General features: G+C 51.3%; 1 protein-coding gene across 3 annotated transcripts in view; it reads right to left on the bottom strand.

The window, feature by feature from the left end:
* Positions 1–12,624, bottom strand: part of DAAM1 (dishevelled associated activator of morphogenesis 1) — a 94,860-nt gene that overhangs the window by 23,119 nt on the left and 59,117 nt on the right. For all 3 annotated transcript variants that reach the window (XM_027905537.1, XM_027905538.1, XM_027905539.1), the window contains 12 exons: positions 8,934–9,005; positions 7,050–7,144; positions 4,921–5,254; positions 4,342–4,452; positions 4,121–4,224; positions 3,635–3,701; positions 3,194–3,311; positions 2,944–3,082; positions 2,511–2,569; positions 1,989–2,176; positions 1,361–1,660; positions 1,139–1,246 (listed from right to left, as the gene is read on the bottom strand). In XM_027905537.1, coding sequence (XP_027761338.1) covers positions 1,139–1,246; positions 1,361–1,660; positions 1,989–2,176; positions 2,511–2,569; positions 2,944–3,082; positions 3,194–3,311; positions 3,635–3,701; positions 4,121–4,224; positions 4,342–4,452; positions 4,921–5,254; positions 7,050–7,144; positions 8,934–9,005 — 1,695 coding nt within the window. The remainder of the gene's footprint in view (positions 1–1,138; positions 1,247–1,360; positions 1,661–1,988; positions 2,177–2,510; positions 2,570–2,943; positions 3,083–3,193; positions 3,312–3,634; positions 3,702–4,120; positions 4,225–4,341; positions 4,453–4,920; positions 5,255–7,049; positions 7,145–8,933; positions 9,006–12,624) is intronic.

The raw sequence follows: 12,624 nt of genomic DNA, 5'->3' as shown, positions 1-12,624 counted from the left end.
CCGGAGGGCAAACCGTCCCGCTGACACACAGGTTTCCTATTCCTATTTCCTATTCCTATTTCCTATTCCTATTTCCTATTCCTGCTCCTCTTCCATTTCCATTTCTTGTCCTCAGACGTGCCCTCCAGTAGACATGAGTCAACCTCCAAAAATGCCGGGGGAAAGACAATGCTGTGGTCACCTATTCCCAAAACACTGGGGCAGCACGTACTCCTAGTGGGCTACTCTTGGTATTTGCCCTTCTCTGATCCGCCCCCATCTTTCCCTCAGTTAGGGGAGGGAAATCTCTTCCAGAGATTAAACTCTCACATTGCTTAATGAGCTTATGGGTCAGGTCCACTCCTTCCCAGCACCATCCTTCCACCTGAGCCTGGCACGAATGAGACAAGTTGTTCTCTCCTCCCAGTAATACAGCCAGGTGTTCAGCAGGTGAACATCCCTTTTCAGCCTCTCTCCTTGTTTTTTTCTCTTGAAAAACTCATTGCTTTTGCCCATTTTCATCCTGCCTGAGGTAAAATAAGTGTCTAATTTTCTCTGTGTGCTTTGATGCCTTCCAAACTGGGGCTATATTGCTTGAGCAGGAGATTAAAAAGCAGAGACTTTTGCTTGCAATGACATTATTTTGGTTTGGGATTTTTGTTCAAAGCTCACATTTTGCTCTTGGCTCACTACAAAAATAAAAGAAGAGATCCACCCATGGTAGATGTGGGCAAAACTTAGTCCTTCTTGGCCAGAGAGGGATAGAAATTTTCCACCCAATACAGAGACATGGAGCAATTGCTGTTAAGAGCAATCCAAAAATATTACCCAACTGTGGCCACATCTGGGGGCTATTTTCATACATTCCCTGTCTGGTTTTTTGTGTGTTTTTTCGGTGATCCACCTCCGTGACACACACGGTCAGGTGCGTGGGCAGGGGTGAAATCAGGCACACCGAGCTGTGAACAGCCACCTCACCACAAAAGGCTCTGGCATGTGGATGGGAGGATAAAGCAGATCGAGCTGATCTGGCAAACACAGTGTCGGTATGAAATAATGGTGGGAGATGTGTTTTGAGACCACAGGTGGAACCACATGACCCCATAATGGTGGCACCTCGCCCAGGTCCTCGCGTTGCCCGCCCCGGGCCAGCCGTTACCTGCTGTCTTTGGTAGGCGGAGAACGTCCTTTCCAGGTCTTCGAGGTCCAGGATTTTGAACACTTTTGTGTCATCTATGTTGGTCCACACGGTGCCTGCCAGCTTGTTCTGCAAGACAACGGGAGCGCTGCAGGCCGGGGGTCCCCTGCCCACCTGCCCTTACATCACCGGGTGGCCACCCGGCACCTCCGGTTTCACTGCCGGAATTATTGCCCAGCTTACCTCTGGCAGCTTGGACCAGTTGAAGGATTTGAGGGCGTTTGTCGGCTGAGGGATGCTCTTCTTCTTGAAGGCCATAGGTGCTCCGAGGGAAGGCATCATCCCACCCAGGGGTGGGGGGCCGGGGGGAGGTGGGGGACCACCCGGAGGGGGTGGTGGGGGAGGCGGTGGGGGACATCCCCCTGGGAGCGGTGGGGGTGGTGGAGGGGGAAGAAGAGATCCGGGAGTTGGAGAAGGTGAAGGGCCACCAGGAGCTCCTGGTGGCATGGGAGGTCCTCCAGGGCTGGCAGCACAGATCGCCCTCTAGGAAAGAAAGTAGAGGGGGAACCAGTCATATGGGGCTGGGGGACAGCACCTAAGAAACACCCTCACGCTGATTTTTAATCATTTTGGCTAGAATTAACCCAACAGAAGCACTCAAACCACTCAGAGGCTTCAGCACTCCTGTCTGAGGTTCAGTACATCTGGAAAGGCAAAATCACCCCATCACCAGGGACAGACATCTTGGTGGCTCTCCCAGCAAGCATCTTTCTCAGTCCCCCCATGCAGCTCAGCCACCTGGAATCAACCCATAGCATTTGCAAGGGGTTTGGGACTGAGTCCACAACAGAGAGTAGGTCTGAGGTCTCACCCTGCTCATCTCATGGAGCTGTGCCGTGAGATCTGCCACTTGCTGCTTGACCTGCTTGTGCTCGCTGGACTCCTTCTCCAGCTTCTCCTTCATCTTGTTCAGCGTCTGCATCATCTCCTCCTTCTCCTGGGCCTTGGCATCGCACTCCCGCTCCTTCTTCTCCAGCTTCTGCTGAAGCTCAGTGTGCTCTGAAAGAGGCCCATGAGACCACTTTAGGGTGACAAACATTCCTTCTTGGCAAATGACAGCCCATGGGGGACTGAACCCCACACTGCCCTGCAGAGAAGCTGCACAACTGAGAAAAGGGAGCCTCTGCTGTGTCTTAATACCCCATGTAGGGTCTCTCTCTGAAAAAATTGTTATTTGCTTTGCCCATTTCCCTTGTCAGCCCCAAGGCGTGGTATTATCTCAGCCCCTCAATAAAGCCTGCAGATGTATGTATAAATAAATGTGTAAATACATGTCTGTGTTAACTGTTTAGCTAAGGTTAAAGCTGGTGCCATATATCTCTCCATCACTCACCTTTTCTCATTTTTTCTGCTTGCTCTTTCCACTGTTTCACTTCATTTTCATTGACTAACCTAAAAGGAAAAGACATATAGCACATGAGATGATCCTACCTCAGCAAACAAGTGACAATCATCAGCAAGAAAAACGGCTGAGCTTCCAAACTGACATATCTAACACCTCTGCTCTGCCTCCCCCCCCAGCAGGGTTTTGTAGTTCCGGGATGCAAAATTTAGCTGTGAACATGTCAAAACTCCTAAATCTCAAGTACTGCGTTTCAAGTGCTATCTAATGAAATGGATGTGCTTCTTTTATAGGGTGGGGTTGTAGTGAAGTCAACTGGGAAGTCAACAGCTCCAAGGATGCTGGCTTGTCCAGCTGAGGAGCAGGAACATCACTGTGTGACAGTCAGTGGTGAGTAAGGAACAGCGGCACTTGAACAACTCACATTCGGACAACATTTTTAATGTTGAAGTTTTCCAGGGGTGTGGCGTCGGGGTCCTGCCCTTTGTCACTCTGGATGACGATCTGCTGCACGATCCTGTCGAGCAGCAGCCAGTACTGGACGGTGTTGCCGCTTCTTTTATCTGCAGGGGAAGACGGGGAGAGACTGAAGAGAGCAGCGGGGAGGCCGTGGCGCCCCTTGGTTAGGATGTGTGGGCTGCCAGGTGGGTTTCCTCGCCTCTCCCGGGACTCACAAGGCATCTGGAGACAGTGGTGCAGGATGGACATAAAGTGCGGGTACGCCTCGCTGTGCGTCAGCCTCTTCCTCGTCAGCTCGAACATCTGAGTCGCACTTTTGGTGTCGATGTGGACCTGTGGGGAGGAGCAAAGCGAGGTCGGGCCATCAGACCGACAGCAGTGTCGCCTCTTTTCCCAAGTCTCAGCTCCAAATCCCACGAGCCATTCCCACCCCGGGTTGGATGGACAGACAAGCCCCACTGCTCTGCGAGGGGCAAACAGCGCCAGAGGAGAAGAGGGATGAGGCAGACTCATGGACAGAGGTTGCAAAAGGAGACAGAAATCCAATCTCCAAATTTAATCCAGAAGACTGCCCTCCATCCAAGGCCACGAGGGCCATTTTAAAAGGCAGGGTGATGCCGTGTGCCAGCGTCTGCAACAACAGCGTTTGCACTCACCAGCTCAAATCTTTTGGCAAACTCCAGCTCATCTTCATTTCTAAGCATTTCGAAAAAATCTAAGTGCCTGAGGAAAGAAAGGGGAAAAAAAAAAAATAGACTGTTAAAAGCAGATACAAGTGTGACAATTAATAAATTGCAGGCGGTCTGTCAGCGGCCCAGAGACAAGTGGTGCTTGAACCACTGACGTGGATCTTCAGTCTTGAGTGCCCAGTCACTACAGCCGGTCCACAAAGCCTTCTGGGATGAGAAAAGGAGGAGAAGGGCATCCTCCAGGCCCCTGATGGCACATCCTTCCCAGCTCAACCCCATGTCAGAGCAGAGCAAAACCATGCTGGGATTTTCTCCTCCCTCTCTGGTGACAGCAAAGGATTTCCGTAAGAGAGGTGAGTTAGAGCCACGTGCTTTCCCCAGAAACCAAGTCCAAAAACCAGACAGCAAGGGCACAAGGCAAAAATCATGAGTGGGCCAGGGGTCACTACTCACCGGTCAAGGGTTGAATTTTCATGCTGTCTCAGTTTATCAATGACTGGTTGGATCCCAAGCATGAGGAATTCATATCTCAGATGGAGTCTGAAATCCAGGCTTTCCTGCAAGGGACAGTTGTGGGGTCAACACAGCAAGGTGTACTCAGAAAGACCACTGAAATAAAAGCACCCCAAACTTACCTAAAACCCTCCCTCCTCTCCAAGAGACCCAGCACTCACCACGCCTGCCCCCTGGCTCAGGACTGCGTTGATGAAGGACATGATGGCTGTCTTGAGGCTCACTTCATCTCGATACCGTCCTGTGCTCTTGTCCAAGTCGTTGATCAGCGTCTGCCAAACATACAATATCAGTTAAATGCCCCATGACAGCCCCAGTGCTGCACAACCAGGGGACACACACAGGAACAACTCCTCATGATGCTCCTGCAGCCCCTGCAGCTGGTGATGGACCATCAGCTGTAACCCACCCCAGCACCCATTTGGGCTAACATCAGCCCATTCAGATGTGCTCTAGCCTTGCAGAGCTATGATCTGAGTGACCCTGCACAAGTATTTCTTTTTTTTTTTGGATGGGGGGGGGGTGTGTTGCTTAAATAACTGCTTCCTCCCTCTCTGCCCAGCTGCAGATCTCATCAGACACGGTTCTGTGGTAGTTCCCAGATTTTTTTTTTTTTTTAAGTTGCAAACAGCCATAACACAACATCTGCAAGCGGCATTTAGATATCTCCACGAGGAGGGAAGGACGAGAATGCCGAATTTCAGGAGCTGTTGGGAGGGGCAAGCCGAGACCCTGCCTACCTGAAAACGAGTCCGTTCGCTGGCATATTTCTGGTAGTGCAGCATCGCCTCCAGTACCTTTTTGTGGCCCCCGGGAACCAGGCACACGGCGCCCATGATTTCCAGCACTGCCACTTTTGTCTTAATATTCTCCGTGCTCAGACTCTGAGCGATTACGTTAATACTCTCCAAGTGGGCCAGGACGTGGGCCCGGCCCAGGGAGTTGTTCATTAGTGCTTTTATACATCCAATGAGCGAGGTATGTATTCGAGACTCTGCTGTCTCATAGTCCATGCTTTTGAGAAAGTTCAGAATGCACGTTAAGCCGTCCAGGTCGATGAACCGGGTTACGAACCTGTCAGAAAGAGGGGTTTTAAGGTTAAAACAAAACAGTAAAGGGCCATTTTACCCTCAAACAGGGCCAACTTGTCGGTTGATGCAAACCCAGAATCTTATGATATGCTTTTTCTTGGATACCAAAAAGCCTGAAGGAGTCCTGTGGCCCAGACACAGGGGTGGGGTTGCAAAAATCAATTTAATTGGTGTTCATAGTGCAGGCACAAGGTTGTCCAGAGTGAGGATATTTGGAAGAGGACCAGCTAACCCGGCCATCAGCACAAGTCCCAGGGTGGAGGTTGAGAGTTTGCAGCTACACTGCCGCAAAATCTTCCCAGTCTTCACCCTCTGTCTTAAACCCCACTCACTCAGGACCAGTTTTGCACAGGACTGGAAGAAGCTCCCACATCCTAAAGTCACCTCCTCATCAGCTGCAGACCCAGTGTCAGCCTTTCTGCCTTCTGCTACCTCTCCTGCCTCACCATCCACATCCTTCTCCTCCCTTAGGCACATTTCACCAGTTTTAAGGGATTTCTGATTTTTATGATGACTTCTAACACCAATGAACAGAAAACAGACAGCAAATGTATGGCAGTGCCCCAGGCAGTTTCACTAGAGCAGGCAGACACAACACTTCATGCTGCTCAGGCATTTTAGGACCTCCCTGCCCAGTGCCATCCAGGCTGGGTGTCTTCTGGTTTGGCAAAAGGCACGGGCTCGGAAAGCAAATGAGCCAAGAACATCCCAGCACTGGGATGATTTTAATTCGAAACAAGCCATGCTGATGCGCAGCAACAAAAGGGGTAATTGCAGGCTTGGGAAAAAACTGATTCCTCTGCTTCAAAGCCTGCTCTTCTTCCAGCCAAAGTCAATAGGAAAGTTGATGTTCACTTCCCTGGGTGCAAAAGCAGGTCCAACAAGTAAAATTTTCTACGGAGCCTGCTGCATCGCTCAAAAAAACACGCAAAACCCACTTCCAAGGACTTGAAAAGTTTCATGCCTGGGTACCAGGCCCTGCTCACTGCAGGGGTCAGCACCTACGAGGTCCAGGTGCCACAGAAATCAGGTGCTCACCCTTGACCTTGGGAATTTCTTACCAAGTACCATCACCAGAACCATCCAAAAGAGAAATGGAAGAGGAATGGAAGAGGGGAATGTTATTTGCAAGCAGTAGAAAATTTGCCAGGCATTTCCTAATGAAATATATCTTTCCATCAGAACGTGTCAACGTGAGGCATCTTAAAAGATTTTGCAAATGTGAATGCAGACTCCAGAGAAAACAAAATCAGGGGAAACTACAGACATTTAGGAGTCCCGCCCTTCCTTTATCCTCCCCATCAAAACCTCCGAGCAACAGTTTTATTTCTGCATTTCACAAAAGCCTGAAGAATCATGTGATTTTATTCCTTTAAAAAGTACAAGAGAAACTGAAGTTGAAACAAAAGGCCTGGTTGACCAACAAAAAATGTTGTTTTTTTTTTTTTAAATTCAATCTGGAAGGAATTTTTACATTCTCTTACAGTAAGAAAAAAGGAAAATTTGGGGGAAAAAAAAAAGGAAAAAAAAAAAAAAGAAGTTGCCTGATTTGCCTGAGCAGACAAGGTCCTGGTGCCTCTTGGCCATGAAAAAGACCGCAGAAAAGGAACAAAATGACAAGAGGTGAATCAAAAAGAGCAATAAGTGCCTCAGGGTCCTCGACTCCCTCATCCTGTGCAGCTCCCATTTGTATTTCTATTTAACCCCCTGCTCTGCCAGACAACTCAAATCCAGAGCCACAACCGCAGCGATAAAGCCAGGAAAGGGAAGGGAATTGCCTCATTGGTTTCGTCCGCAGTGCAGTCTTCAAACTTTCGATTGTTTTGTTTCTCTCCTCCTCATCTTCTTTTTCCAAGGCGATCAGTGATTTCCTCTGTGGGAGGAGGAAGACAGACATTAGAAAAAACCCGTTGCCAAGCCCTAGGGGTAGTTTTGGGCACCACCATATAAAAGAGGCACTAAGCTATCAGAGAGCGTCCAAAGGAGACCACAAGGACAGTGAAGGGTCTGGAGGGGGAGCGTATGAGAACCGGCTGAGGGCACTTGGCCTGTTCAGCCTGGAGAAGAGGAGGCTGAGAGGAGATCTCATTGCAGTCTACAGATTCCTCGTGAGGGGAAGCAGAGGGGCAAGTGGAGGTCTCTTCACTCTCATGGTCAGTGACAGGACTTGAGGAGCGGCATGATCATTAAGATCATTAAGAGTTAACACCCTGCAGGGAGGAGTGTTGTTACTCCAAATCACTGGCCTGCAACTCATCCAGACAAGCCCACAGTTGGGAGGATGCTCGTGACTGTCCCCCTGGAGCCCTCAGACTCAGATCAGAGAGAGGGAAAGGCTGCAATTCAGGCAGGGAGCATCCCAAATTACAGGCTCTGGATCTAAATCCTGGCACGTCCCCTACAGCCCAAGACCCTCCGGGAAACACACTTTGTAAAGCAAAGAGGTAAATACATGCATCACAGTGTCCCCCATGTGTCTGGCTGAACCCTGCTCAGAGATGATGCAGGTGACATCTGGGTGACGTGAATCTTGATGTGTTTACAGGGGACTGTGAGGGTGCAAAGGGCTAAGCCAACGCTGACTTGAGGTCCAGACACAGAGGGTGCTAAATTTGGGCAGGGTAGAAGGAGGGGCCCTTCAGCCTCTCTCATGCAGCCCAACAGCTACCCCATGTGCCTCTGCAGAGTAGGCAGGGGGCTCAGGGGACACTCCACAGCCCGGAGGGGATGGAATGCTGCATCCACACTTGGGGTCAGCCAGGTGAGTGCTGCCAACCCTGTCACTCCCACGTCTCCCAGTGCAACCCACCAGTGTGCACCTGGGTTGGGGACAGTGGCTGTGTGCACGGGATGCATCTCCCGCACTGGACTCTGCTCTCCAGAGGGTGCTGGAGGCAGGGATTTTGACTCCTGCACCTGGGTAGCACGGCTGCCTGCAGCCCTGGGCATGCATGGGCTCACTCCAACTCATGCAACCAAGGCTGTAGCTAAAGCAGCACCCTGGGTGCTTCCTGCACCACCTGGCAGTGCTGGGCCCTCAGAGGTGTCAGGGTGAGCTCTGCCAGCACCAGCTGAGGCTAATCCAAAGCAGACAGAAAGGGTCCCAGCAGATATAAGGAGCTGTGCTGACCCTTGCCTTTAACCCAGCTCCTCTTCAGCAGCGCACTGGGGAGATCAAAGCCACCCTCCAGGCCTCTGGCAGGCTTTGATCACAAGCCCGGCTCAGGCGCAGGGCTTTGCCTGGCTGGCAGCCCATGGCCAGCACTGCATGTTCCTGCCTTCCCAGAGGGGAGCAGGACATTCCCTCCTGGCTCACAGCCCCCTGCTCACCCCTCTGCCCCATCCCTGGAAGTGTTCAAGGCCAGGTTGGATGGGGCTTGGAGCAACTTGATCTAGTAGAAGGTGTCCCTGCCCACGGCAGGGGGGTTGGAACTGGATGATCTCCTAGGGTCCCTCCAACCCAAACCATTCTATGATTCTGTGATTATACAAAATGCCCTGTGAGCTGTAGGAGCTGTAGGAGCATCTCCATTCTGTTGGTCTGTCAGATGATTTTGCCTCTATAAACACTGGTCACCCACTCAGCACTGACAGACTGTCACCACGGGGCTGCTGCCCCGTGTGGGGTTCACAAGCACCAAGGGCACTGGGGAAATACTTACAGCAGCCATTGAATTCAGCTGATCAATATAGAACTCTGGCCAGCTGGTGGCTCCTTTGTTTTCTTCCTGGTCCTGGTGGGGGACAAAAGAGTGAAACAAAACCAGAAGATTAGTAGAAATAGAGTTAATGTTCCCTGCCCTTCATGATCTACCACCTCTGAAGAGCCCTTCAGCTCTTGCAATACTTTATATATGTAAGTGTGACTTTCTGCATTCTGAGCTCACCCCTGACAGCTCCAGCTATGGGAACATTATCTGATTTACTGAACTAGCAAACTTTATATATGATTACACCATCTGCCTGTGACCGACCAGACATTGCCCCAATGATACTGCATCAGTCTTGTGATTATCAAGCTTCAGAGAAACCACACTGAAACTTTACATCCAAACTTCTCAACTTTACAGTGCCCCTGAAGCTTTGGCTGCCCAGCCTTGATGAAGCTTTGAGGGGAAAAAAGAAGTCTTCTACAAGCAATGCAGAGTGTTTAAATGAGACATGAACTAGGCTCCACTCTTATCAACATCCTAAGAGAGACTCCAGGCACAACAGACAATTCCTCTGGGGGCTTCATAAGTCACTAGGAGGGAACACACACATGGCAATGTCCCCTATTAAAGGATGTCACCTCTGGGCCTGTGATCTTTGTCACTGAATGATGCAGCTCCTCATTTGATCATCCTGGTCTACAATGCCCTGAATCTGTCGTTACTCATGAGGGGTTTTCAGGTTCTACCTTGTTCTTGCAGGACAGGACTGAAGGACCTCTGAGCCCAGCTCAGATAACTAATGTACCATGCCCCCAGGGACTGGATGAAGCAGGCAGAATTTGAGGGAATACTTCAAAATCAACCCTTTTCCCCCTTGTATTTTCCTAAAAATGTTTATCAAAAAGAAGAAGAGGGTTTCACAGCAAAAATGCCACACGGGTCTAGGCTGGAGTCAACAAATACTACACAAATCCCAGACATGTTCCATCGCCAACCCTCTTCAGTTCTGAGCCTGACTCTTCCCCAACTTTAAGAGATGTTTGCAGAGCTCATCCTACACCACAGCCGATGGTGGGAGCTGGATGACCTTCTCGTCTGCCCCCACGTCTGTGCACGCAGACAACTCCTGATCCCCCAGCTGAGCTCGGTGAGCCTGAGGAGCAGAGTCCCAAATATTTACCAGAGATCAAGAGGTATATGCCGGAAACGTTTGCACATCCAAACTTCCCAAGGTGCAGCTTGCCAAGATGAGGACACAGGGAGTCAAGGATAGGTAATTTGGACGAGACTCAACTCGCCCCCGGGCAGCACAGCCCGTGCCCACAGACCTGACCCTTGGCGCTCGCTGTGCCTGGCTCTGGGGTAGGGACAAAAGGAGTCTGAGAGCAACAGGGGACCTGCAAATCTCTGCCCTTTGCTTTCACACTGCTCCTGACCCCACAGTGCCTCAGAGGTGCCAAACAGCTGGGGTGAGGCTCAGGCCACCCGTTTGCTCGGTGCCGATCCTGTCCGACACGGGCAGCCAGGTCTCTCCAGCTCTTAAGCTGAGCCCTGTGCACATGTGCCAGCCCACCCACCTGAGCTGTCTTCTGCTCTGCCATGGCAAGGCTCTGCACAAAGCTTGTGGGCATTTTGGTTTTCCCAGCTTTTCTGCCCCGCTTTGGAGACCGGCATGCAAATGGGGTCAGCCAAGCTGGGACACCGACATGTGCCTTGAACATGGTCCTATCACCTCCTGGAGATGTCAGGGGAGGTGGCATCACCCCAGGATAACCATCAGCATCTCTTGTAAGGAGCAGTGGTCCCAACAGAGGAGCCAGCTGGGAAAGGTCCTCACCACACCAGAGTATCAAGAGGTGTCCCAGATGGACCCAGCCAGGAGATTCACGCAGGGAGAGAGATCCATGCTGAGGAATGGTGAGGGAAGGCAGGAGGGCCGGGTCATCCCAATATCCCAGGACTTTCCCACGTGCTGTGAACACCTGTGAGGCAGGCAGGGATCCGGACCTGCTGCTCGTTTAGGGTTGAAAAGAAGCAGTGGAGCAAATAAAGGTCTCAGGGGGGTGAGGGGGTGGCTGAACAACAAAATTGGCTAAACTGCTCATTTATAATTAACGTGCTGCATTATAAATATTTCCCTTTGCTCGGCTCCCTCGGGCTCTTGCATTTCCTCCCTGAAACCCCCAATTTAGAAAGTGCTCTCAATTAAGTGCAGCAGAACCTCATTAATTCCGATGAGCAGCTGGGCAGGCTCGTCGGAAAGCAGCTTCCCAGCAAAGGGGGACTGAACAATAAAGCAGGCAAAGATCAGGGCATGGGCTTCCCTCCCCTCTGCTCGCTGCAGGACGTTGCTCAGTGGTAATTACTGGGGCTAATGGTCTACAGCACACTGATAAGTGTCCTTTAGTGTATTCCTGGTGGTAAAGAAATCTCCTGACAAAGCGACAGCCTGGAGGGAAGCGAGTCACAAGGCTCTGCTCAGCACCAGGAGGAGGGAGGAACCTCTCCAGGCATCAGGGTTTGAAAGGGTGAATTTGTAAAGATGGTTTCCCAGCACCCAGGGTGGGTTCTGGGGATGTGAGTTTTGCAGCCTGCTTTCGGTAAGGGATGCCCACACAGCTGAGCACCTCCAACATCAGCTTTCCAGGACGCTCCACCACATCCTGCCCAGCTGGCACTGGGGAAATGAACATCTCCCAGTTTCTTATTCGCTGGGCTGGGTAAAGGTCTTTGCTGTGTTTGCTCTCAAGCAGCACAGAAGTGAGGGCTGATCCAAGCCTCCCGACAGCCAAGTGGGAGCTGCTCTTCTAGAGGCAGGCTGATGGCTGTAATTGCACAGTGCAGGGACAGGTATCCCCTCTCTTCTGCCACAGCTGCATCAACATCCCTTGCTGTCCACTGGAAAGCAGCCCTGATGTGCCACCCCACACGTGGTCTGTTGCAAAAATTAGGAAATGCCAAAGTTGTGCAGCCAAGGGCAATCTTTGCTCTGTTCCCTTTGTTCCCACCTGCCACCCCCACCTACTTCTTCTTTCCAGGGACCTGAATAAAAAATACAAACCCCATCCGCTGCAGCCTCTGTGTCCCCATGCCCTCTCCTCCCCTCTGCTGTCCCTTCCTCCGTGTGTGGGGCTGTCACTTGACTGTTTTGTTCCAGGGTGGCAGTGGCAGGGGGCTGCTGTGATGTGAGCCCAATAAACAAGCTCCATCCCCTCTGTCAGGGCCAGGTGCCACGGGGAAAGCAGTGCCCAGTCAAGATGCCTCATTAGCAGGAGATTTTCCAAGCAAAGGTCACGGATCTGCCTCTTCCTGGGGAGATTCCACGCTTCCCAGCCCTGTCATGTCTCGGTTACAAACCTGACACTTTCACAGCCTACGTGCCTTCCCCTCAGAGTGTCAGCAGCTTCCACAGCCAGACTTTCCTTCTCTTCCCAGTGACCAGCCATGGGACAGAGGAGGTGGTGGCTCAGCCAGTAATAGCTCAAAGCAATTTTCAGGCTGGTCTCAGGCATGTTTGGGCACCATTCCTGACACCTGGAAGTTGCATTTCCACAATCTCCTTCCTCTCTGACCTGCAGGAATGCAGCTGCTGGGAGCAATGCACCCTCCTCCTCTCAATGTGTCCCCATGATTGTGGGGATAAAGACACTTGTGATGCTCCTCAGTGCTTTATCACACCTGCTTTGCTTCCAAATCAAGC

This window comes from Empidonax traillii, unplaced genomic scaffold, assembly GCF_003031625.1.
Source record: "Empidonax traillii isolate 1590-97213 ecotype Southwest subspecies unplaced genomic scaffold, ASM303162v1 scaffold1164:size165317, whole genome shotgun sequence".
Taxonomy (NCBI): domain Eukaryota; kingdom Metazoa; phylum Chordata; class Aves; order Passeriformes; family Tyrannidae; genus Empidonax; species Empidonax traillii.
This window is presented reverse-complemented; position numbering and strand designations above follow the sequence as displayed.